The sequence below is a fragment of the Mustelus asterias genome, chromosome 23, assembly GCF_964213995.1.
Source record: "Mustelus asterias chromosome 23, sMusAst1.hap1.1, whole genome shotgun sequence".
NCBI lineage: Eukaryota > Metazoa > Chordata > Chondrichthyes > Carcharhiniformes > Triakidae > Mustelus > Mustelus asterias.
This window is the reverse complement of record NC_135823.1, coordinates 66,456,817-66,484,021: the sequence shown is the minus strand read 5'-3', so window position 1 is coordinate 66,484,021 and position 27,205 is coordinate 66,456,817. Positions and strand designations below refer to the sequence as shown.

The 27,205-nt window shown below is 44.1% G+C and overlaps 1 protein-coding gene across 1 annotated transcript; it reads left to right on the top strand.

The window, feature by feature from the left end:
* Positions 1 to 4,273: 4,273 nt before the first annotated feature.
* On the top strand, positions 4,274 to 26,501 carry LOC144510858 (lipid droplet assembly factor 1-A-like). Its single transcript, XM_078240844.1, has 5 exons — positions 4,274 to 4,578; positions 14,952 to 15,079; positions 19,832 to 20,000; positions 22,541 to 22,679; positions 25,715 to 26,501. Exons 2-5 carry the CDS (start codon positions 14,984 to 14,986, stop codon positions 25,803 to 25,805), a joined length of 495 nt encoding a protein of 164 aa, XP_078096970.1. The 5' UTR covers positions 4,274 to 4,578; positions 14,952 to 14,983; the 3' UTR covers positions 25,806 to 26,501.
* The last annotated feature ends 704 nt before the right edge of the window (positions 26,502 to 27,205 follow it).

Here is a 27,205-nt window from a genome sequence, read left to right as displayed (position 1 = left end):
AGACATTACATTGATAGGCCAGTCGGTATGTTGGTGACGTGTGTTTATTAGTTACAATGTACAAGTGGTGTCCCCTTCTCCCCAATTACACTTGTGACACTTCATCCGTGCCTACTTATTGGTCCTCTATCTTCCTCTTCGTTTGTTCCCTCTCACTCTCCTGGACCATGAGGGGCCCGGCTGACTTTCGGGTGTCACAGGTGACAATATGCCACCCTGTTCTACCCACTGCTCAGGAGAAAAGCCACTGTCAGGAAGGGGGATTTAGAACGACTGGTGACGGCTTGAGTCTCCATGGTTGAAGGCCCCGGGCTGGGCTCCAGCACTTCCTCTTCCCTCGGGGTGCTTGTTAACCCCTGGGTCACTCCTTGCAATGGAGGGGCAGTTAGAATGAGCTGCAGAAGCCTCTCCGTCATCCAGCACTGCCAGTCCTGGAGGCTCACCATTGTCTGCCCCATGGTTCTGATGCCTTCAGCCATGGTCCTTAGCGATTGGGCAATGTTGTGGATGGCCTCAGCCATGGTCGTGTGTGACCGGGCCAAGCTCTGATGCCCATCAGCAATCTCCCTCAACGCCAGCGATATGTTCGTATGTGACCGGGCCCTGGTGTCCTGGGCCAAAGCCATGGACATCACTGAGTGGGCCCCACCTTGGAAGTTATTCATCATGGTACGGACATCTTGGCCCAGGCTTTCCACTGCGGACGCCACCCTTGCAGTTTGCCTGGGTACCACTCAATGCTGGCACAATCTCCTGTGAGATGAGGCTGCTGGACGAGTCCAGTTGTGCCTGCATCTGGTGGAAGGTCGCTGACATCCCCTCCTGTAAAGCCTGGCTCTGCTTTTACATATTGACCATTGCTGGGATAAACTTTTCCAGAGGCTCGACATCTGTCTTGAGACCAGCAGTTCTCTGGGAGACATCAGCCTTCCAACTGGCCTCTTCCTTGGATGTTCCAGCCTCCACCCAATGTGCAATAGCAGCAGTGTGCTGCTCACCAGACAGTGCCACAGAAGCCTGTCCATGAACATTTTCCACCGAGGTGAGTGTCTCTGCGCTGGTGCATGGTGCTGGTGAACGCAGTGACAGGATGTCTGTGGCCCGCAGTGCTCGCTGGGATGGGACGACAGGATGCAACCCCAGATGGCCTGGCCTCATCCGATGGAGATTCTGCAAGACAAAGGACATGGGGTCAGCTGGTGAAGATGTCAAGGGTGTAGGAGATGACAGACTCACTTTTTTTTTAACCTGGCCAATCAACCTAACCCGCACATCTTTGGACTGTGGGAGGAAACCGGAGCACCCGGAGGAAACCCACGCAGACACGAGGAGAATGTGCAAACTCCACACAGACAGTGACCCGAGCCGGGAATCGAACCCGGGACCCTGGAGCTGTGAAGCAGCAGTGCTAACCACTGTGCTACCGTGCCGCCCCGGCACGGTAAACATGCAAAACTCTGCTAGCCAGCAGCTGGACGCCAGTAGATTAGCGTAGTATTCTGGGCTTCCTTTCTTTGTAACATTAGAAATGTGAAGGCAATCCAGCTAATACTTGGAAACTATATATTTTTAAAAATGCTTTGCATTTTATATTTATTTGGCAGTAAGTAGGAAATTGAAATGGTGTGAAGTAGCTTCCTGAAGCTGCTGTTATATTCTAAGCTGTCACGGCGCTGGTTTATGTGGTGTGCAGCTAGCTATAGTGCATACTTTGTGTCGTCGTCAAACCAAAATGAAACTGCAGCAACATAAAATGTTGGTCTATTATATATTTTTTAATCTTGAGGTTTGGCTATACAGTTCTTATCTTAATTACACATAATAAAATAATGAAGATCTACAGCATATGATTTATATCCCATAAATTATTGTGAGTGCAACAAGTACATGAGATAAAAATAATGTGCGTATTGTTATCATGAACATAGTGCAATATACTAATGTTAATTAGGTAAAGAAGTAGTATTTAATGATCTATTATATGCCTTTGTAATTTTGTTTCAGAGCAGCTGAAGGCAGTGAGACTGTTTATTGTGGGTTGTGAGTATTGAATGTTTATGTTTTGATCATTTTCTTTCATTTGATTTTTTCTTAGTTACAGCACACCTCATACATAGTTGGTGTAAGGTATAGTACATCCACTTCCACCGACATCATTCAGATACAAAATAAACCTCTATCAATCTTTCATTTCCTTCACGTTTTTACGTGTCCAGATCACCAACAATCTGTCCTGGTCCCCCCCATGCCGACACTATAGTTAAGAAAGCCCACCAACGCCTCTACTTTCTCAGAAGACTAAGGAAATTTGGCATGTCAGCTACGACTCTCACCAACTTTTACAGATGCACCATAGAAAGCATTCTTTCTGGTTGTATCACAGCTTGGGATGGCTCCTGCTCTGCCCAAGACTATCCATCACGCAAACCAGCCTCCCATTCATTGACTCTGTCTACACTTCCCAATGCCTCGGCAAAGCAGCCAGCATAATTAAGGGCCCCACACACACCCCGGACATTCTCTCTTCCACCTTCTTCTGTTGGGAAAAAGGATATAAAAGTCTGAGGTCACGTACCAACTGACTCAAGAAAAGCTTCTTCCCTGCTGCTGTCAGACTTTTGAATGGACTTACCTTGCATTAAGTTGATCTTTTTCTACACCCAAGCTATGACTGTAACACTACATTCTGCACTCTCGTTTCCTTCTCTATGAACGGTATGCTTTGTCAGTATAGCATGCAAAAAACAATACTTTCCACTGTATACTAATACATGTGACAATAAATCAAATCATTGTATTCTGTTACAATGTGATAATCTGATAAATGCTTTTGGGCAATTAATTCCAGAATCTGTTATACAAGGATTGAATATTCCCAAATTATTTGCCTGACGCTGTATTCTGAAAGGACTGGTAGTGTTAAGCGTTTTCAAATCAGTTTTTTCTCTCTGAAAATGTCCACAGCTGCAATTAAGATGGAAGAACTTTCATTGTTATAGAACCCTTCAGAACCTCAAAGTGCTTTATAGCTATTGAAGTCCTTTTTGAAGTTGGTTGCAATTTGGCAAAACATTGAAGACAATTTGTGCACAAAACTGTCTGACAAATAGCAAAGAAATGAATGAGATCATCTTTTAGATATCGGTTGAGGAATTGGCTAGGACACTGGGAAAATTTCTCTGCTATACCTTGAAAATTCCAAGCAATCTTTAAAGTCCACCTGAGAGGGAGAAGTAGGGCCTCCACTTAAAGTCTTTTCCAAAAAACAGAACCTTCAACAGTGCAGAACACCCTCGGTACTACACTGAAGCACCAACTCTGATTATGTGCTCAAAAATTTGGAGTTGGACTCCAACCTATGGCTTTTTGACCCAGAGGCAAGGGTAATGCCATTAAGCCAGGACCAACAGTTTTGGATAACAAAATAGAGAAGCACATACGATGGGCTGAACTGATTGCTCGGGTTTCTATAGGATCTACACAACTCATGCTCACTCATCACAGAAAATTTTAAGTCTAATGGGAGTATTTCAAGTCTGAGGTTTTTTCCTGTATAGAAAATGCAGTTTCAAAATTTCCAGACCATGATGACTGTGGATTCCCACTACACCAAGTAGAAATCCTGTTGCTGTCAGGCGTGGGTATACATAGTTCCCAAAGGTTGCAATGGCCAGACTTTAGCTTGGCCTGAATGGATCAGGAGGTGCCCAACTTAGAAAGTCAGTAATTTCTATCAGTAATTGCATTCTAAAGATGCAAGGTAAGTGAACTGTAGCAATTCCAATATCTAACAGGGTCCATGATTATCATGACATCTTATGCTAGCCCAAAGGTGATGTTGCCACCTCCTTTGTGGTGGACAATTGGCGGAAACAGGGGGAATTGAGAGTGAGAATCCTCAATTGGAAGAAATGAGAGTGAGAATTCTCAAGTGGGAGGAAATGGGGGATGAGAGTGAGAATCCTCGAGTGGAGGGAAATGAGAGTGAGAATTCTCAATGGAAGGAAATGAGACTGAGAATTCTCAAGTGGAAGGAAATTGGAGGGGAATGAGTGAGAATCCTCAAGTGGGAATAAATTGGGGAGAAATGAGAATGAGAATCAAGTGGAAGGAAATTGGGGAAAATGAGGGTGAGAATCCTCAAGTGGGAATAAATTGGAGGGAAATGAGAGTGAGAATCCTCAAATGAAAGGAAATTGGGGGAAATGAGGGTGAGAACTTTCAAGTAAAGTACAATCTTGTCTCAGTGTTTTCGGGGGAAAGTGTTTCCTTTATTGTGAAGAGGGACACGGCTCCTGGGGAAGGAGACTGTACCTCAGCTGGAGATCCCCGCTTCCTCTCTGACTGATGTCCATCAGGCGGCGAAGACACATCCCTCCCGATCCCGGAACAACCGCCGCGGCTTCCGGCACTCGGCCTTTCTCTCGGGAGGAGAGTGAAGTTTGCGGGGGAGGGGAGGTGATTAAAGCGGGACTGTCGCCCCCTCCTCACCTACCGCGGCCTCCATTAGCGGAGAGAGAGAGGGGGGAGGGAAGGAAGGAAGCCCGGCCTCCCCGGCACGGCAGCAGCAACAGCAAGGTGGGTCAAGATGTCGGATCTCGGGTGAGGAGTTGGCGGGTGACTGTCTCTGACAGGAACGGGCGGGATTGCGGCTTTCGGAGCCCCCCCTCCGCCATTGCCCAAGGGCCCGGACTGCAGGCCCTGAGGCGGTTGGTTGCTAAGGGGATCTCGAGCGCTCCTCTCCCCGTTGCTATGCGGGGCCCAGTGATGATGGAAGCTGCCTCCCCCTGAAGGAGCTGAACAAAACTAAACCACAACAAACTCTCCTCAGACCCAACCATCATCTGTGAAACGTGAAATGGACTGGTGGGGAGTTGACAGGAACAAGTAAAAGTTTATAGTTTATTTATTAGCGTCACAAGTAGGCTTACATTAACGCTGCGATTAAGTTACTGTGAAAATCCCCCAGTTGCCACATTCCTGCGCCTGTTCGGGTACACCGAGAGAGAATTTAGCATGGCCAATCCACCTAACCAAGACTGTGGAAGGAAACCGGAGCACCCGGAGGAAACCCACGCAGACACAGGGAGAATGTGCAAACTCCACACAGACAGTGACCCAATCGAACCCAGTTCCCTGGTGCCGTGAGGCAGCAGTGAAGGAGATGAACCTGATTACAAAATTAAACCACAACAAACTGTCCTTGGGTCCAACCATCATCTAAAATATGAAATGGACTGGTGAGGAGGTTGGCACAAACAAGTAAAAGTTTAAAGGTTTATTTATTAGTGCCACAAGTAGGGTCACATTAACACTACTAAGGGTGGCACTGTGGTTCGCACTGCTGTCTCAGAGCGCTAGGGAGCCAGGTTCAATTCCAGCCTCGGGTGACTGTGTGGAGTTTGCACGTTTTCTCCATGTCTGCATGGGTTTCCTCCCACAATCGAAAGATGTGCAGGTTAGGTTGATTGGCCATGTTAAATTGCCCCTTGGTTTTATTGGGATTAGCAGGGCAAATACGTGGGGTTACCGGGATAAGGCCTGGATAATATTGTGGTCGGTGCAGGCTCGATGGGCCGAATGGCCTCCTTCTACACTGTAGGGATTCTATGATTCTACTGTGAAAATCCCCTAGTCGCCACATTCCAGTGCCTGTTCAGATACACTGAGGGAGAATTTAGCATGGCCAATGCACGTCTCTCAGACTGTGAGAAGAAACCGGAGCACCCGGAGGAAGCCCATGCAGACATGGGGAGAACATGCAGACTCCGCACAGTCACCCAAGCCGGGAATCGAACCCGGTTCCCTGGTGCTGCGAGGCAGCAGTGAAGGAGGTGCATCTAATTACAAAATTAAACCACAACAAACTGTCCTTGGGTCCAATCATCACCTGTAAAATATGAAATAGACTGGCGGCGAGTTGACAGAAACAAGTACCTGGTACCCCCCACCAATGGCAAAATAGGTGGTAGCCATCCCATCAAGCTACAAAGGTCATCCAGACTCAAAACGTTGGCTCTATTCTCTCTCCACAGATGCTATCAGACCTGCTGAGCTTTTCCAGCATTTTGGTTGTGTCAACATCACAGACTAACATCCGCATTCCGCCAACGTTTATATGATTAGTGTGAGCTGAATCAGGCATGACCCACTGATTTGGCAATCATGATAGTGAAAAATTTATAAATGGAAATAATCCAAAGATGTCCCTGATGCTGTGAAGCAACAGTGCTAACCACTGTGCCACCGTACGTGTAATTAGGTTATGATGTGAATGTATGAATGAAAATCTCACTTTTTAACCCTGTGTATGCTTTATCTATACAATGGCCACCACTGAGTTGTATACTAGCTGTGCTTTCCAAATATATTAGTGAGACTGTTACGCAGGGTGATAATTCCTTCAGTCCAGCAATGCACATTGAAATTGGTGGGCTGGACAGAAGAGAATAGGAAATTTCCCAATTCGACAGACCTGCCTTGTTAGAAGGGTGCAATTTGGATGGAGTTGGGCCCTTTGGCCCCACAAACAGTGTGTGGGTAGTCACAGTGGTAGTCGAGTGTTCAGGCAGGCTTCTGACTTGCATTGTGACATTTTAGTTCTCTCCAAAATGTACGAAAAGCTTCTTTACCAGAGGCATCCATGTGCCAAGAAAATCTTTCATGAAGTGATTAATAGAGATTATTACATTGAATAATTGTCCACCACTGGCAATAGTCCAACCCAAATCCCCTAACATCTTATTTCTCCAATTATAGGCAAGCTTATGAAACATTCTCCATAGAGAGTCACCTCCTCACCACTTTCACACCCCTCCACATGATCCCTTATACCCTTCATGCCAACTTGTGCCAACCCTTCCACTCTGCTTGACCCTTAAACCCGAGATACCAGCTCGCTCCGTATCCACTCTCAGCAGATTTCAGAAGCCATGTTGAGATGAAATCAAATAAAATTCTAAAACTCTAATACAGCCTTCACTATATCAAAAAAACTCACATTCTTGAAAACCCATTCAAAGCTTTTAAATCTCAAGTGGCTAATCTCTCCTAAAAACAAACATACTTGGTTTCATATCACACCAAATGCAGCTAAAACCTTAATAGGCTTTTTAAACTGTCAATCAGACTGTGAACATCGGCCACTGCTGAGATGATTATAGCATTTGGAAGTAGCCCTTAGAGAAATGTCAACAAAGAAATACTGAAACTGCTCCGACAGATGCTGCATCACCTATCTAGCTGACTGTTTTTAAAACTCTCACTGTCAGCTGCAGCCAGGTTTTATTTTGAAGATTAAATAATGGGGGATTTAAAAACCTTCGGGTCATGACTGTTATCTGCCCAAAAAGAGCATTTACATTTACTCCACACATTTGTTTGAAGGTTAAGGCCCTTGCAGCAGCCAAAATTGCATCGGTTTGAATTCAGTATTGAGTTCGAATGGCCCTGCTGAGTTCAGGTGACTATTAGTCTGCGTTAAGGAAGTATTAAGCATTGTGGATTAAGGGGAACCTGTGGATATGGCATACATAGATTTCCAGAAGGCATTCGACAAGGTGCCACACCACAAGTAACTACAGAAAATAAGAGGTCATGGTGTAGGGGGGGTAATATATTAGCATGGACAGAGGATTGGTTAGCTAACTAGAGTAGACATTAGGTCATTTTCGGTTTGGCAGGACATAATGAGTGGAGTGTCACAGGAATCAGTGTTTGGGCATTACCTATTTACAATTTATATTAATGACTTGGATACCGGAACTGAATGTACGGTTGCAAAATGTGCTGATGCCACAGAGATAGGAAGGAAAGTAGGCTGTGACGAGGACATAAGGAGTCTGCAAAAGTGTATAAATAGTTTTAAGTGAATGGGCAATAGTTTGGCGGATAGAATATGGGAAAATGCAAACTTGTCCACTTTGGCAGGAATAATAAAAAAGCAGCATATTGTTCAAATGGGAAGAGATTCCAGAACTCTCGGGTACAGAAGGATCTGAAAGTCCAGGTACATGAATCATAAGATGTTGGTATGCAGGTACAGCAAGTAATTAGGAAGGCAAATAGAATGTTGGCCTTTATTGCGAAGGGAATAGAATATAAAAGTAGGGAAGTTTTGCTACAGTTCTATTGCTGAGATTACATTTAGGGTACTGTGTACAGGTTTATTCTCATTTAAGAAAGGACATAGTTACATGGGAAAAAGTTCAGGGTAGGTTCACTCGACTGACTCTGGGATGGGAGAGATTATCTTATGCAAAAAAGTTGGACAGGTTGGGCCTCTATTGGAGTTCAGAAGAATGAGAAACAATCTTATTGAAACATAAAATCCTGAGGAGATTTGACAGAATGGATGCTGAGAGGACGATTCCCTTGTGAGAGCAGATAGAACCAAGGGACACAGTTAAAATATGGGGGGGAATTTTCCCATCCTGCCTGCCACAGGAATCATAGCGGGCGGCGGCGGACCGTGCAAATGTCCGGTGACTTCGGGCAGGATTTTCCGGTTTTGGGGTGAGTCGGAAAATCCTGCCCAAGGTGTCTTCCATTTAAGACGGAGATGGGAAGAATTTTTTTTCTCTGAGGATCTTGAGTCTGTGGAACTCTCTTTCTTAGAGACTGTTGGAAGCTGGGTCATTGAATATCTTTAAGGCTGAGTTGGATTGATTCTTGATTGACAAGGGAATCAAAGGGTATCGGGGTAGGGAGGAAAGTGGAGATGAGATCGCCATCAGATCACCAATGATTTTATTGAATGGCAGAGCAGGTTTGAGGGGCTGAATAGCCTACTCCTCCTAATTTGTATGTTTGTATGTAGGCTTTCCTTGTATGTGAATCACACCCTGCCCCCTTTCCCCTATAGTAAAATGGGTTTTTGATTTATTATTGTCACATGTATTAACATACGGTGAAAAGTATTGTTTCTTGCGTGCTATACAGACAGAGCATACCGTTCATAGAGAAGGAAATGAGAGAGTGCAGAATGTAGTGTTACAGTCATAGCTAGGATGTAGAGAAAGATCAACTTAATGCAAGGTAAGTCCATTCAAAGGTCTGACAGCAACAGGGAAGAAGCTGTTCTTGAGTCAGTTGGTACGTGACCTGAACCTTTTGTATATTTTTCCCGATGGAAGAAGGTGGAAGAGAGTATGTCCGGGGTGCGTGGGGTCCTTAATTATGCTGGCTGCTTTGCCGAGGCAGCGGGAAATGTAGACAGAGTCAATGGATGGGAGGCTGGTTTGCGTGATGGATTGGGCTACATGCATGACCTTTTGTAGTTTCTTGCGGTCTTGGGCAGAGCAGGAGCCATACCAAGTGTGATACAACCAGAAAGAATGCTTTCTATGGTGCACCTGTAAAAGTTGATGAGAGTCATAGCTGACATGCCAAATTTCCTTCGTCTTCTGAGAAAGTAGAGGCGTTGGTGGGCTTTCTTAACTATAGTGTCGGCATGGGGGACCAGGACAGGTTGTTGGTGATCTAGACACCTTAAAAACTTGGAGCTCTCGACCGTTTTTACTTCATCCCCGTTGATGTAGACAGGAGCATATTCTCCTTTACACTTTCTGAAGTCGATGACAATCTCCTTCGTTTGTTTGCTAGAAATGGGAGTGTGACTTCCACGTCCAAGGCCAGGTTGCCATTTTGGAAGCTCCGTCGAGTCTCCAGCACTGCAAAAATCCAGGCTTATGATATAGAAATATTTCTGTGGTAATTATTAGTGATTCTATTACCACCAATTCTAAATTTAAGCACATGGTTAGTGATATTATCTAAAGTGGCTGCAATAAAAAAACAGGGGAATTCTAATGTTAAATAGTTACCCAGCAATTATTTAGTTGTTCAACAAAATCAAAGGCTTGGAGTTTGCACAAAATAATCACAATTTGGAGAACACCCTGAAGCTAAAAGCAATACTCAATTACTTATTATAATGTAATCCGAGATGAGAGATTGTGTTACAGCTTTGTGGCGTAGTGCAATTATCACTCTCCATAACGGATAAAAGAGAATATCACACAAATTGTAGAATAAAATTTAAACTGCGATTGGGCACAGCCATAAAAAAGCTCAAAGGTAATAAAGTTGATTGTGTGTTGATCCTATTGGAATCACAGGTAGAAAGAACAACAAACAAAGAACAGTACAGCACAGGAACAGGCCCTTTGGCCCTCCAAGCCCGCGCCGCTCCCTGGTCCAAACTAGACCATTCTTTTGTATCCCTCCATTCCCACTCCGTTCATGTGGCTATCTAGATAAGTCTTAAACGTTCCCAGTGTGTCCGCCTCCACCACCTTGCCCAGTAGCGCATTCCAGGCCCCCACCACCCTCTGTGTAAAATACGTCCTTCTGATATCTGTGTTAAACCTCCCCGCCCCCCCTCACCTTGAACCTATGATTAATCTTAAAATTTGAAAAGCATGCATGTGAAAGAACTTGAGGCACTGAATTGTAGATGACCCTGTACTGACAGTCAAGAGTTGGATCTTTATGAATGAATGTTGCGGGCACTTCTCCTATATTGTTCATGAAGAGTTTATGTTTTGTCTTTTTAATGGAAGGAGAATGGTGGTGTCACTACTGAACTCGTATTGTTATGTTACATCTTAGATTATACGTTCTTGTGAAGATCAGAAGCATGTAACAAAGGCAAAACAGTTAATGAAAGATTTGAAGTTTCTCTCACACTGAGATATGCAAAACAGCTCTGTTGTAAAGCCAGTGAATTTCTAAAGTGTATCTAGAACAGTTTTCTGACAGGTGGAATTTTTCATTACATATTGATTTGATTTATTATTGTCACATGTATTAACATACAGTGACAAGTATTGTTTCTTGTGCACTATACAGACAAAACATACCGTTCGTAAAGAAGGAAACGAGAGAGTGCAGAATGTAGTGTTACAGTCATAGCTAGGGTGTAGAGAAAGATCAACTATATAATGCAAGGTAGGTCCATTCAAAAGTCTGACAGCAGCAGGGGAGAAGCTGTTCTTGAGTCGGTTGGTATGTGACCTCAGACTTTTGTATCCTTTTTCCTGATGGAAGAAGGTGGAAGAGAGAATGTCCGGGGTGCGTGGGGTCCTTAATTATGCTGGCTGCTTTGCTAAGGCAGCGGGAAATGTAGACACAGATGTGAGGCTGGTTTGCGTGATGGATTGGGCTACATTCACGACCTTTTGTAGTTTCTTGCGGTCTTGGGCAGAGCAGAGCCATACCAAGCTGTGATACAACCAGAAAGAATGCTTTCTATGGTACATCTGTAAAAGTTGGTGAGAGTCGTAGCTGACATGCCAAATTTCCTTAGCCTTCTGAGAAAGTAGAGGTATTGGTGGGCTTTCGTATAGTGTCGACATGGGGGTCCAGGACAGATTGTTGGTGATCTGGACACCTAAAAACTTGAAACTCTCGACCCTTTCTACTTAGTCCCCGTTAATGTAGACAGGGGCATGTTCATCTTTATGCTTCCTGAAGTCGATGACAATCTCCTTTGTTTTGTTGACATTGAGGGAGAGATTATTGTTGCCGCACCATTCACCAGATTCTCTATCTCATTCCTGTATTCTGTCTTGTCATTGTTTGAGATCCGACCCACTACGGTGGTGTCGTCAGCAAACTTGAAAATCGAATTGGAGGGGAATTTGGCCACACAATCATAGGTGTATAAGGAGTATAGCAGGGGGCTGAGAACACAGCCTTGTGGGGCACCGGTGTTCAGGTTGATCGTGGAGGAGGTTTGTTGTTTATCCTTATTGACTGTGGTTTGTGAGGTAGGAAGTTCAGGATCCAGTCGCATAGGGAGGTGTCGAGGCCCAGGCCATGGAGTTTGGAGATGGGTTTCGTGTGAACAATAGTGTTGAAGGCTGAGCTATAGTCAATAAATAGGAGTCTGACATAGGTGTCCTTGTTATCTAGGTGTTCCAGGGTTGAGTGCAGGGCCAGGGAATGGCATCGGCTGTGGACCTGTTGCGGTGGTAGGCAAAATGTAGTGGATCCAGGTAGTCCGGGAGGCTGAAATTGATTCGTGCCATGACTAGCCTTTCGAAACACTTCATAATGATGGATGTCAGAGCCACCAGCTGATAGTCATTAAGGCACGCTGCTTGGTTTCTCTTAGGTACCGGGATGATGGTCGTCTTCTTGAAGCAGATAGGGACCTCAGATTGTTGTAAAGAGAGGTTGAAGATGTCTGTGAATATCCCCGCCAGCTGATCCGCGCAGGATCTGAGTGCTCGTCTGGGTACCCCATCCGGGCCAGTGGCTTTCTGTGGGTTGACCTCGAGAAGGCTGCTCTGACATCTGCAATGGCGACCCCAAATACAGGTTCATCTAGGGCTTCCAGGGTGGAGGGCATGCTCTTGCTGACCTCTTGCTCAAAATGGGCGTAGAATACATTGAGCTCATCAGGGAGGAGTGCGTTGGAGCCGGCGATTTTACATGCCTCCATCTTGTAGTCTGTTATGTCTTGCAGACCATCTTGTAGCCTGTTATGCCTTGCAAGGTCTGCAAGACATAACAGGTTACAAAATGAAGGCATGTAAAATCACCAGCTCCAACGCATCCCTCCCTGATGAGCTCAATGCATTCTTCGCCCGCTTTGAGCAAGAGGTCAGCGATGCGGCTGTGCTAACTATGTTAGGGGTTGTGGGTTTTACACAAGAAGAAAGGACATAGTTTGCTCATGTCGATTCAAACTAATAACAACAAATTTATTCCAGGAGGTCTTGCCTTATCAAAGTACTGAAAGTAAAACAACAGTTTGTGGCAACACCCTAAGGACATCACCATCAAATCAATTGATCAGGTCTCAAAGCAACCTGCAACCCTTTTAAATATATAACACATTAATGATGCTAGATGCGAATGATGAACAGTTTCAGTGGTGCTCATCCAGCTGGCTGGAATGGCGGGAACTCACGTCCGATTCAGTGCTCGGAAGCTCATTAATTATGCACATGCGAATATCGTGCTGAAGCAGCTGGTGTGTTGGCAGCTAATTCATCTGCTCACTGTCAGCTGGCAGGTTCGAAGATCCAGGCACAATATTTAAACTCCAGTCCAACACACACATCTTGATTTCTCTCCAGTCCACCTGTCTTCGGGAGACTGCCGCAAATGTTTGGCGACCAGAAGAACAGGGCTTGCAGTCTCAAGAAGAAGGCAGCACCACGCTTCGTCCACCTGACCTTCGAAGCCTTCATCAAAGGACTGCGGGTGCACAGGCATGTCCTGTATCCCAGGGATAACTCCAGGAAGAACACCAACCTCACATCCCTGGCATGGGGGGCTGTCGCAGAACAGATCGGTGCAGCTGGCAACTGTACCCAAAGTGGGGTCCAGTGCAGGAAGAGGATGAATGATCTCATCCGCTCTGCCAGGGTAAGTCATCCTTCAGCTCCCTCCACTATCAAACTCTCATCACGGCACCAAGCACTCAAATGGCTATTCTCTTCACGGATCTCTCACAACCATTAGTGGGGGACACGTATCAACGCTCGCTTTGATTTGATTTATTATTGTCACATGTATTAGTATACAATGAAAAGTATTATTTCTTGCGCGCTATACAGACAAAGCATACCGTTCATAGAGAAGGAAAGGAGAGAGTGCAGAATGTAGTGTTACAGTCATAGCTAGGGTGTAGAGAAAGATCAACTTAATGTGAGGTAGATCCATTCAAAAGTCCGATGGCAGCAGGGACTTTTGAGTCGGTTGGTACGTCACCTGGGACGTTTGTATCTTTTTCCCGACGGAAGAAGGTGGAAGAGAGAATGTCCGGGGTGCACGGGGTCCTTAATTATACTGGTTGCTTTTCTGAGGCAGCAGGAAGTGTAGACAGAGTCAATGGGTGAGAGGCTGGTTTGAACTTTCACATCACCACCAACCCATCTATCACATTGCTCGCACTCCACCCTCTGACCCTTCTGGGGAGGACTCGCCACACACATGCATCTTATCTACTTCTGCTCCATCCCTTCTCATCACATGCCTTTCGTTCATCTTCATATTGGGCAAAATGCCACACAACATAAGGAAATGAGCACAGACCTGAGGAAAAGGAAGGCCAACATCATTGTCCTCAATGAGTTTGAGGAGTTCGCAGCCAAGCTGGCTGGCGAGTAGAGGATCAGATCACAGCTCCATTACTTCATCAAATCCTGGCAGTTCCAGTTTTGCCACTTCTCAGCTTGATTCGGGCCTTCCACATTGTTGAAGTACCTGGTAACGGTAGGATTTTTTTCCAGGTCTTCCTTTTTAATGTTGATCTTACTGGAGTTCCATTGGCGATATTCCCTTGCTGTCCTTGTCCTTCAGTTGTTTCACTTGCTACTCCTTGCAGTCACTGGGCTTTTCACTTCTTGCTGCTTTGGTCGTGGTTTTCCATTGCCACCATCTGTTATTGTCATTGTGAATCTTGGATATGGTCATCATGGGGCTAGATTTACAGATAATACTCGTGGTGATGCTGTTGGTAAACTCTCCCTTTTATTGAACATTAGGCTAACAATGTACAATATAAACTCAGTACGAGGCTCTATATAGAACCATCTCTTGCCATGCTCTGCTGTCATGTGGTCTTGTGTCACTCATGATGTAAAATATATTTACATATTTCACATTAACTCCTTATACAGCAAGAATTAGTCTTTTGGATGGTTAGACGTGTGCCTGATCCGATGGACATGCCTATATTTTGAAATACTTTTTACTTCACCATTTTATTGTAATCAGGCAAGAGAGAAATGTAATTACATGAAATTCCCAATTAATAGTAGTTCAGAATGTTAGTTGGTGTGAGTTATTTATGTTTGCTCTGGTACTAAAATTTTAGCAGAAACCATAGCTGCGCATTTCAAGCCACCTATAATCCCAATCCATTTTATTGTGTTTAACAAATGAGATCTATGCATTGCTTTTTTAAAAAAAACTCCTTTCTTCTTTCTGTACAGATTCATCCTGCTGGAAATAACTGCAGGGCAAAATGTCAAATTCTGAAAGGCTACCACTATCAAGAGAAATGCAAGACCTACAGAATCGATTCAATACAATGATGCATACAATCAACAGCAACTCAAAGGTATGATGCCCTTCATGTATATCTTCATAACTTCCAAACTAAGAGCAGGAACTAAGGGTGATTCAGACAACATGTATAAGTATTAAGAGCATTGTGCTATTGTTGTGATCCCGTGGAGGTCAATACTTTTAAAGAGATATGAGTTTCCCTTGACTGACTCTAAGGATCACATGTGATTTTAAGATTTTACTGTAACCCATACATAATCACCATAGGCTAAACATTACTTAGTAGGCAACCTCTTTAACCCTCTCTCCACTCACATTGTCTGCACCTGTAAAGACTTGATTACCTGTGAAGACTCGCATTCCAGCCATTATCTTGTAATTGCGTCTGTGTCTATATATGCCCCGTTTGTGAAACAAATCCTGCACTCACTTGATGAAGGAGCGGCGCTCCGAAAGCTCGTGCTACCAAATAAATCTGTTGGACTTTAACCTGGTGTGGGACTACTTACTGTGCCTACCCCAGTCCAACGCCGGCAACTCCACATCCTCTGATTGTGACTGACTTTTCTCTACACGTTTATTGAATCAGTATATTCAACATCTTTATTTATGGTGAGTACAAATTCAGAACAGGAAACGGGAGATGGAGAATTAGTGAGTGGCTCTGAAAGGCAGAAGCAGCACCGGTTATAAAGTGTACAGCGCAGGAACTTGACAGTGTTAAAAGGTACATATGTAAATGCAATGATAGTAAATAAAGCCAATGAGCTGAGGGCACAGAGACACATGGCAGCATAATATCATAGGTATGACAGAAACTTGGCTTAAGGAGGGGCAAAAGTGGCATCTCGACATCCCTGGATATAGAGTTTTCAGGCAGGATAGGAAGGGGGATAAAAAAAGGTGGAAGTGTAGCTACGCTTAACACTGAATTTAGGGTAATCAGTCAAGTTCATAATGTGGCAGGTTGAATCCAAAATTAGCTCAGTGACAGGAAACAGGATAATAGTCAATGGATGCTTTTGTGAATGGAAAACACAAATTCCAACAACATTCCTTATCAACAAACCCAGAGCTTTTTGGTCTTCCATTCTCTCTGTCCCAGATCCAAGCAGCCTAACCTATCTATGCGATAATCACTGATATTCCGGGAAGCCTGTGACCAAAACATTATAATGGCTTCCTCTACATCCTTCTCCATGACAGCATGAATCACATGGGCCTTGTGTCCAAGTAGAAATGCCAATTAGCTATTTTTTTAGACCCAACTCTATCCTATCCTGGAATCAAAGAGACAGTTCAAAGTGAGCCCTTTTATAATCTGACATTCTTATCACTTCCCTGGAACTTTGAGGTTCACAATCTGTCCACTGACTTCACAGCTATATTCGCAATTGTCCACAAATATGAATACCTTGCACCTTTCTTCCCAGTAACACAATCCAGACCTTTCTTTAATTGCCCTAACCCAGGCTTTCCTTTAATCGCCCTATCAGCCAGGCTTGTTGTCAGGAAGACTTCAGCACAGGTCACATGACCCCCTTCGTTTTATCCTAAATTAAAAATACAGTCCCAAAATATGAGACCCTTATAAACCCAGTGAGGGTAACACAATGTAGACTATACCAAACTTTTGATTTGATTTAATTTATTATTGTCACATGTATTAACATACAGTGAAAAGTATTGTTTCTTGCGCGCTATACAGACAAAGCATACCGTTCATAGTGAAGGAAACGAGAGAGCGCAGAATGTAGTGTTACAGTCATAGCTAGGGTGTAGAGAAAGATCAACTTTAATGCGAGGTAAGTCCATTCAAAAGTCTGACAGCAACAGGGAAGAAGCAGTTCTTGAGTCAGTTGGTACATGACCTCACTCTTTCAGACTGTATCCTTTTTCCCGAAGGAAGAATGTGGATTGGAAAATGTCCGGGGTGCGTGGCGTCCTTAATTATGCTGGCTGCTTTGCCAAGGCAGCGGAAAGTGTAGACCGAGTCAATAGATGGGAGGCTGGTTTGCGTGATGGGTTGGACTACATTCACGACCTTTTGTAATTTCTTGCAGTCTTGGGCAGAGCAGGAGCCATACCAAGCTGTGATACAACCAGAAAGAATGCTTTCTATGGTGCATCTGTAAAAGTTGGTGAGAGTCGTAGCGGACATGCCAAATTTCCTTGTCCTCCTGAGAAAGTAGAGGTGTTTCATAACTTTCATAATCTTGGAGATCTTTATCAGGTCATCTCTCGGTCCTTTTCAGCCTGTTGAATCTTTTCTGAGCATTAATCTCTTAATTCTGACCTGATCCTGGTAAATCTTTTCTGCACCGTCTCTATTTAATACTATTCACAGTATAACCAACTTACCAGCGCAGAGTCATATTGGACTCAAAATGATTATCTCTGTTTCTCCCTGGACCAGCTGGAGTCTTCCAGAATTTTATGTTTCTATTTATGCTGTAACCAAGGTTTTATACAGGTTGAACATAAATTCTTTGCTTTTCAAAATTTTGCTGCAGAAATGAATCGCAGTGCTTTGCATGATTTTTTCCAATTCCATTTCCATTCCAGCACCCACTGGTGCGCTGAAGCAGAATCTTGTCTATTGCCATAGCTAGTAATTCCTGAAACAGGTTGCCAGTCTGTCACCAGAGGCTTATAGCTTGAGGGGTGCCACTCCACACCAAGCGTGGCTGACCAGGAGTCTCTCCCGTTCTTATCGCCAGCCACTGGTGTGTTTGGAAGGATTTACAGATTGATGCACTCAACTTGTTCAACGGTGTCATGAATGCACCATCCTTGGCCATCAAGTCCTGGGGATTCAAACCCAGAGCTCCTGGCTCAGAGGCTGGTACGCTAACCACTCCATCACAAGACCTCCCTTTGCATGCTTCTTTATGGTCTTTTAATCTGTGTCACTACTTTTAGTGATTTGTACATGCTAACAACAGTGGGGTGGCGCGGTGGCACAGTGGATAGCATTGCTGCCTCACAGCACCAGGGTTCAATTCCGGCCTCGGGTCACTGTCTGTGTGGAGTTTGCACATTCTCCCCGTGTCTGCATGGGTTTCCTCCAGGCGCTCCCGTTTCCTCCCACACTTCCAAGATGTGCGGGTTAGGTTGATTGGCCATGCTAAATTAATTCTAGTGTCAGGGGGGATTAGCAGGGTAAATATATGGGGTTACAGGAATAGGGCCTGAGTGGGATTGTGGTCGGTGCAGACTCGATGGGCCAAATGGCCTCCTTCTGCACTGTCGGGATTCTATGATTCTAACTCTGATTTATATGCCAAAATTGTTTTGTACCAACGTTTTAATAGGTCGAGGAGGTAATTTTACAGTTTTTGCTTTTCAATTTTTATTCTGAGCTAGTTAAATTAATTAGGAAGAAGATGCTGCAATTAAATATAGTAAGTTGAAGCTTCATTATGGACTAATGGAATATGATTTCATCCTCATGCTTCTCCAATTTAGTGAGTTCTGCTTCTTAGTGGTACTGTGTGGGCCGTTGTCAGTCGAGGGCTTGGTACTTTACAGCAGAATAAAAGGAATTGCCACTGAACTGCTTTTATTTATAAGTTAATGGTTCATCCCAAAGTAGTATTGCAGAGAATTGGGAATATGATATCCGTGCACCCTTTCAGCCACAATTGGTGCAGGCAAGGGGAAGATAAGTTGAGGAGTTGAAGATAGAGGCATGTGAAATCAGTTAGAGATAATCTTTTTTAGTGCAGGTAGTCATGATGTGGAGTTGCCGGCGTTGGACTGGGGTGGGCACAGTAAGAAGTCTCACAACACCAGGTTAAAGTCCCAACAGATTTATTTGGTAGCACGAGCTTTCAGAGCATTGCCTCTTCATCAGGTGAGCTGCCCCTTCATCAAGCACTCACCTGATGAAGGGGCAGTGCTCCGAAAGCTCGTGCTACCAAATAAACCTGTTGGACTTTAACCTGGTGTTGTGAGGCTTCTTAGTGCAAGTAGTACACAGGGCCTTAGAAGAGCAAACCAAAGGGAAAAATTACCTTTTCTCATTCCTGCAATCTTTATTCTTCTGTCTTTTAACTGCAATTTGATATTTCTTCACCCTACCAGAAGGACATGGAGGCTTTAGAGAGAGTGCAGAGGAGGTTTACCAGGATGTTGCCTGGTATGGAAGGGCTTAGTTATGAGGAGAGATTGGGTAAACTGGGGTTGTTCTCACTGGAAAGACGAAGGATGAGGGGTTACCTAATAGAGGTGTATAAAATTATGAAAGGCATAGATAGGGTGAACGGTGGGAAGCTTTTTCCCAGGTCGGTGGTGACGTTCATGAAGGGTCATAGGTTCAAGGTGAGGGGGGGAGGTTTAACGCTGATATCAGAAGGACGTATTTTACACAGAGGGTGGTGGGGGCCTGGAATGCGCTGCCAGGCAAGGTGGTGGAGGCGGACACACTGGGAACGTTTAAGACTTATCTAGATAGCCACATGAACGGAGTGGGAATGGAGGGATACAAAAGAATAGTCTAGTTTGGACCAGGGAGCGGCGTAGGCTTGGAGGGCCGAAGGGCCTGTTCCTGTGCTGTATTGTTCTTTGTTCTTATGTACTTTGTGTATAACTTACATAACTTTTTGAAAATACATTATTATTATTAACAAGTGCAAGAAAATGAATTAATCCTTAGCCTTTTTGGAGAAAGTCAAAATTAAGTTGGAAACCAATCACGCAAATGTTTTACTTTGCTAAACTAAAATTATGCCATCTCAATTGTACAAAGAGTGAATTCACACCTTTGCATTCTAATCTCTGTTCTCCCATGTTTGTTTTGTAGGTTGCAGCTTTCATGAACTCCTCTGTGGGTCAGTACCTGGATGACCACCCTTTCCTTGCCTTATTACTACTAGTTTTTACCATAATGTCAGCTGTGCCAGTTGGTTTGTTCCTGATCTTTGCAGTGGTTACATCACTTTTGGCCTGCATTGGTTTCATTGTGATGGAAGGTACTGAAAGTTTCATGAATATGTTACGATCCAGTGAGGGACCAGTAACGATTTGTAAAACAATTTACAATATATAATTTATACTCTAATAGTCTGAATTAACATGAGGTAAATATGAAATAACAGGTAAACTGTGATTGCACACACCACACTGCACATTTAAAGGGCAGGTGCGACCAACACAGATTCCATGCATTTCTCAGCAACTTGTCCAGATGTCAACAATCAGTGTTACACTTAATCTTGTCAATCTCAAAAAGTCTTGTTAAAACTCTCTGGGCGGGATTATGTGGTCTCGCTCAAGCAAGACTGGAAATTCCTGCCCGAGGTCAATGGACATTTCTGTTGTCCGCCCCTCGCCCACTCCGATTCCATAGCAGGCAGGGTGGTAGAGTTCCGCTATCTAACTCCCTCATGAAGGACTGCAACGCTTAACTTTTGAAGATTTTGTCTCCGAGTCCCCTCTCCAACCTGGATTGCCTCAATGACTGCTCACCTCCCGATGGTTCAATCTCTTGTTCTGAGACTGCATTCCGTAGGATTCACAAAGCTGCGTCCCTACCTCTAATTATTGGCTCAATTCCTTTCATTCATGGGACATGGGCGTCGCTGGCTGGTCAGCATTTATTGCCTATCCCCAGTTGCCCGAGGGCAGTTCAGAGTCAACCACATTACAGAGGCTCTGGAGTCACATGTAGGCCAGACCAGGTAAGGAAGGCAAATTTCCTTCCCTAAAGGACATCAGTGAACTAGATGGGGTTTTCCGACAATCAACAATAGTTTCATGGTCATCAGTAGATTCTTTCAGATATTTTTTATTGAATTCAAATTCCACTCTCTGCTGTGGCGGGATTCGAACCTGGGTCCCAGAACATTAGCTGAGTTTCTTGATAGTCTAGTGACATCCTTGACCCCAGCACTAAGGAGCCAGCATCCCATCCTGGAGACATGTTTATGGCCACAGAAACGCCTGCCTGTTCCCGTAACTAACAAATCCCCTGTCACTACTGCTCTTCCCCTATTATTTCTCTCCTCCTGTACAGCAGAGCCTTCTCTGATGCCACAAATTTGCCTCTGATGTCACTACCCTGAAGAACCAACACCCTCACCAGTATCTAAAAGGAAAACTGATTGGTGAGCGGAACCCCAGGGGGCTCCTGCACTACCTACCTAATTTTCTTGGTGCCTGGTGGTCACCCATTCCCTTTCTGTCTCCAGGCTCCTAAGCTATGATGTGATCACTTCTCTGAACGTGTTATCCAAGTAGCTCACAGCTTCACGATGCACCATAGTGATCCCAGCCTCCACTCGAGCTCCGAAACCCAGAGCTCTAGGTTCTACAACTGGTGACACTTCCTGCAAATGTTGTCGTCTAGGACACCAGAACCATCCGTGACTTCCCACATACTACAAGACACCCACTCCACATGACAGAGCTGTCCTGCCATAACTTTAAGTTGCTTCCCTTACATTAACTTTATTTTACATTGTTTTATGTATGCAACTTTATTTTACCTGCCTCGACTTTATTTCCCGATTGCTTGTGTTTCTTATTTAAATGCAACAAGCTCCTTCTTTTGAAAGCAATGTGTTTTCTACATCTCAGCTCATGATAACTCTCCCAAACGGCAGTTTCTCAACAACTAATGAACTTGTGTTCCTCTTGTGATGTTAGGTTCTAGGTGCTGCTGACTGCCTGTCCCAGGGTCCTCCGCTCGCACTCCCCTCTAGGTGCTGCTGACCGCCTGGCTTGGTGTTCTCCATTTGCAGGCTCCTCTGTATATATTCATATTGTGGAGATGCCGGCGTTGGACTGGGGTAAACACAGTAAGAGTTTTAACAACACCAGGTTAAAGTCCAACAGGTTTATTTGATAGCAAATGCCATTAGCTTTCGGAGCCCTGCTCCTTCGTCAGATGTGAGTGGATATCCATTCCATCTGACGAAGGAGCAGCGCTCCGAAAGCTAATGGCATTTGCTACCAAATAAACCTGTTGGACTTTAACCTGGTGTTGTTAAAACTCTTACTGTATATTCATATTCTGACCACAAAGGCATCAGAGCAGCACCCTATTGTAAATAATTGTAAATAATTTTTATTCTCTGTTAATTAGTTGCTTAATTCTAGATACAGTAATTACTGAGATAAGGGCAAAATACTGTGAATGTTGGAATCTGAAACAACAGAAAATGCTGGAAAACTCAGCAGGTCTGACAGCATCTGTGGAGAGAAAAATAGAGTCAATGTTTCTAGATCAACCTCGAGGGTCTATTCTGTCTCCACAGAAGCTGTCAGACCGGCTGGGTTTTTTCAGCACTCTCTGATTTTGTACTGTAATTACTGCTTTGCATTTAAAGCAAAAATACATCTCCCTAACATGAAGATAAACATTTGATCAAAAATGAAATCCAAATTGTGAGTCCATAATATCTGCAACAAGTGGAAAAAAACAAAAGTTTAGTTCTCAAGTCTCCCACATTGACGGATTGTCATTGTAAAACATTCAGTACCCTGTATAATTTAGTTCTTTGTCTGCCAGGCCTGTTGCTGTCAATAGGAGGAGTTGTCCTTCTTTGTTTTCTGTGTGGGCTGGTTCTCATTTCATTGGTCATCACTTCTTTCCTGGCGATCTGCATTTTTACCTTTTCCACGACAATGAATTATTATCACCATTCAAGGTAAGGGCGTTTCACTAATACTATTTAATTTCTAGTAGAGAATTTACTGTATTAACTTAACAATGCACTTATCGAAGCAAGGTGGCACAGTGGTTAGCGCTGCTGCCTCACAGCGTCAGGGATCGATTCCCGGCTTGGGTCACTGTCTGTGTGGAGTCTGCACGTTCTTCCCGTGTTTGCGTGGGTTTCCTCCGGGTGCTCCAGTTTCCTCCCACAGTGTGAAAGACATGCTAGTTAGGTGAATTGACCATGGTAAATTTTCCCTCCGTGTACCCGAACAGGCGCTGGAGTGTGGTGACTAGGGGATTTTCACAGTAACTTCATTGCAGTGTTGGTGTAAGCCTACTTGTGACTAAACTTAAAATAGCTCAAAACATAAGTTAAGTTTAATTTCAGATAGGCAAATCTCACTCGTGTTGCTACTGCAGAGTAGCAGCGTCATCTAGCTTCACCTATTGCTTAAATTTTGACACACACATATTGCAGGATTCCGAACGAGCTGTTTGATTTTCACATGCAAGGTGAATGTCTTAGAGCATTGCAGGGTTTTGGACCAACCCAGACATACACACCAGTAAACCTGACAAAGGGATAGGCAAACAGGAGCAGAAAATAATCAAGAAGGCTAATGGAATGCTGGCCTTTATATCTCGAGGACTGGAGTACAAGGAGGCAGAAGTTATGCTGCAGCTACACAAAACCCTGGTTAGACCCCACTTGGAGTCACTGTGAGCTGATCTGGGCACCACACCTTAGGAAGGGCATATTGTCCTAGAAGGGAGTGCAGTGTAGGTTTACAGGAATGATATCTGGATCTCAGGGTTTAATTATGAGGGGAGATTATACAAATTAGACCTGTTTTCTCTGGAATATAGAAGGTTAAGGGATGACCAGCTCTAAGATACTAACAAGAAAAGACAGGGTAGATAATGATAAACTATTTCCACGTTTTGGAGATATTGCATAGTCTAATAATTAGGGCCAGACCATTCAGGAGGGATGTTAGGAAGCACTTCTATACACAATTGGTTTGGAACTCTTCTCCACGAATGGCAGTTGATACCCGATCAGTTGCTAATTTTAAATCTACGATAGATACATTTTTGTTAAGCAAATGTATTAAGGGATAAGGGCCAATGGCAGGTACATGGGGTTAGGCTGCAGATCAGCCCTGGTCTCATTTGAATGGCGGAATAGGCTTGCGGGGCTGAGTGGCCTATTCCTGTTGGAACAGTCATCCTTAACAAGCATGACTATATCAACAAAACATATATCATTCTTAATGACAGGTCCAAATTTATACCCATGGGACATTCTGCTCAAAATGAGCGGACAGCCTTGCTCGAAGGTAAGCTTGCTGGACTTGTGTAAGAGCAATGAACTTTGTTTTTCTGGCCAACAGAGAGATCTAGCGGGTAGATTAGCGGGTAGGGCCTGGGTGGGATTGTGGTCGGTGCAGACTCGATGGGCCGAATGGCCTACTTCTGCACTGTAGGGTTTCTATGATTCTATGATTCTATCTGATGTCAGTAGGAAGGGAAACTGGACAGGCTGTGGAAACAGGCTAGCATTTCACTATCACTCATTTGGAACTAATGCCCCAAGAATAATTTTGTCCCCACGATGTAGGCAACTGCTCTCTGTCAAGGTCTGAGGTGAAAAATAAAGGTATCACAGTCCAATCCACTGGATGGAATAATTTGGATCAAACTAAGTTCCAATTTTTAAATTGATTCACTACGGACAAACAAAACACTTTGGAAAGTAGGGGGAAAACCTATAGCAGATAACGGGATTATAGGAAAAGGAGTAAGCCATCAAGACCCTTAAGACTGTTCCTTCATTCAGTGAATTCACAGCTGATTTGTGACCTAGCTCCATATACCTGCCTCTTCCCTGCATCCAGTAATATTTCATGGTTAACAAGAATCTATCAATCTGTTTTAAAATTAACAATCGATCTCGCACCAGTTGCCATTTGAAAAGAGCGCCAAGCTTCAACTACCCTTCGTAGGTAGAAATGTTCCCTAATGTGAGGAAAATGGAAAAGTCGAGATCCCCCCCCCATCCTGCCTTTACTTCCCTCTGGCCTAGGATCCATCCCTGGACCTGGATCTCGGGTGGCTGCAGTGCTGCCAGCAGCAGGTGGCACGAGGGACTGCTGGCCTCTGATTGGCCGGCAGGTGGGTCTTTCTCCTCCCAGAGCCTCAATCGCTGGGAATGCCCGAGGGTGACCAATTCAGTGCCCGAGGGTGACCAATTCAGTGCCCGAGGGTGACCAATTCAGTGCCCGAGGGTGACCAATTCAGTGCCCGAGGGTGACCAATTCAGTGCCCGAGGGTGACCAATTCAGTGCCCGAGGGTGACCAATTCAGTGCCCGAGGGTGACCAATTCAGTGCCCGAGGGTGACCAATTCAGTGCCCGAGGGCACTTGATTCCATCAGGCCTCTCCCACGGAATTGACAGGATTCCCTGCTGGTTCTCCCACTGAGTGAGGGCCCTGTCAGCTGACAAATTCATGGTCATGTTTCTCACGTTTCCTGTTTTTGTTTTAGATTTCCAGTATCTGTATTGTCTTTTTTATGTGTTTGCAATGTGGAATAATATGCATTTGTTCCAGATCTACTGTTGAAAGCACTAAATTCTTAAAGTAAAAAGTTTTAAAAGTTTATTTATTTGTGTCACAAGTAGGCTTACATTAACACTGCAATGAAGTTACTGTGAAATTCCCCTAGTTGCCACACTCCGGCGCCTGTTCGGATACACTGAGGGAGAATTTAGCACGGCCAATGCATCTAACCAGCACGTCTTTTGGACTGTGGGAGGAAACCCACGCAGACATGGGGAGAACATGCAAACACCACACAGACAGCGACCCAAGGCCGGAATTGAACCCGGATCCATGGCGCTGTGAGGCAGCAGTGCTACTGTGCTGCCCTCCCCCAGGTGTAATTTTAGTTGCACAGATTAACACAGCAAATGTATTTGGATGAAACAGTGCAGATTATTATTAATGTTTTAACCTTCTCCCAAGCACTCCAAGTAAGGAAGAAGAAACTGCTGACTACTCAGCGATTTCATATCCAGATGACCCTGAATCCAAATCCACCCTGAAGAAGGAATAGATTGCAAAGTAACACTAGAATTTCTGTGGGTAAACTGTATTTATGTAAGAATTATTTTCACTTATTTTCCTTCCGTGAGAAATGCTTTATTTTACCTTCGAATACCCTCACATCTTTGTTAACAGCGGGTATAAGTCCTCACAATTTGTTCAACAATTTGTTTATTCTCATTATGAATGGGAACCTTTGTACACTTTAAACTTTAACCTAATATTTTAATATTACAACTTAATGTGGAAATGTAGTTCTTGGGCACAGTACGCCATGTGTTGTATCTGCACCAGCGATGATTAAGGTCATACCTGTGGGTTCTAACTGCTGTGTGATAATAACATTTTCAATGTTATTAATAGAACAGACGCACAAAGCAATATTAATGCACTTGATCCACGATAGCTTCCTTTATACCTTTTGTAACAATAGACTTGTTAAAAATACAGTTGTTTAGTAAATATTAACAAGTTAGGTTGTAGTTTAAAAATTAAGAATTGTAGGTTGGAGGGAGAGCGTTTCTGCTGTTTGGATGCAATAATATGAGAATTCTAAAGTTAGGGGGATTGAGGAAATGGTGTGAATGCAGGCAAATACATACAAGCAAGACCTGTTGCAACTAATATCTCAACTTTTGTAATCTCTTTTCTTGGTAGAGGTCAAAATCCAAACAATAAACTGACTATTTTCAGTCTTTTGCATGTTTGTTATTGTTCTGTATAACTTGTTGAAACGGATGTATTTATATATAACTTGTTGAAACGGATGTATTTATATATGAAACTGTTTCATGATTTTCACATGTGATGAAATCCGTGGTAATGGAGCACTGGGAGGCCCAGATACACGAGTGTAAAGCCATCTTTGCCTTTGACAGTGAAACCCCTACCAGCCAGACGCCCCTGAAGAGCTGGGAACTCGTTCCATTCTCAGTCAGTAGAATTAGTGCCTGTTCCAGTGCAACACGAGGGAAGGCTGTTCATACAGGGCCTAGCAAGCAGCATAGAATAGAGAAGGAATATGTGGTACCATTTTGTAGAGCTGGGTTTGTGCGAGGTCCTTGGAATTGGGAGCAACCAGAGACAGCCCAGCATTAAAAGTGCATCATGGTTCCTTTAGTCTCAGACTCTCTGCTACTGCTCGCAGACTCCTGGTGCAATTCGGCACGGTAACTTTAAGTGAACAATATGTACATATTGCAATTTCAAAACTCTCCAACACCATTTGGGCTATAACTTCTTTGGAGTGGCAATCAACATCAGATTACCATTCTGCGTCCAATTACCTACACAATTACTTCCATCCCTTTCTTGACTTTCCAACTGTTGGGTGAGATCCGGGCAGCATAGCAGCTTCCCAGCGTGGCGGTCCAGGAGAGTCGGACTGAAGGAGCACATGCCCTCTTTTTT

Bases quoted from the DNA above. Each gene is read 5' to 3' on its own strand.
- LOC144510858 (XM_078240844.1), top strand. From the start codon at position 14,984: ATGTCAAATTCTGAAAGGCTACCACTATCAAGAGAAATGCAAGACCTA. The intron at 15,080-19,831 runs GTATGATGCCCT...TTTGTTTTGTAG, and splicing joins CAATCAACAGCAACTCAAAG to GTTGCAGCTTTCATGAACTC. The intron at 22,680-25,714 runs GTAAGGGCGTTT...CCTTCTCCCAAG, and splicing joins AATTATTATCACCATTCAAG to CACTCCAAGTAAGGAAGAAG.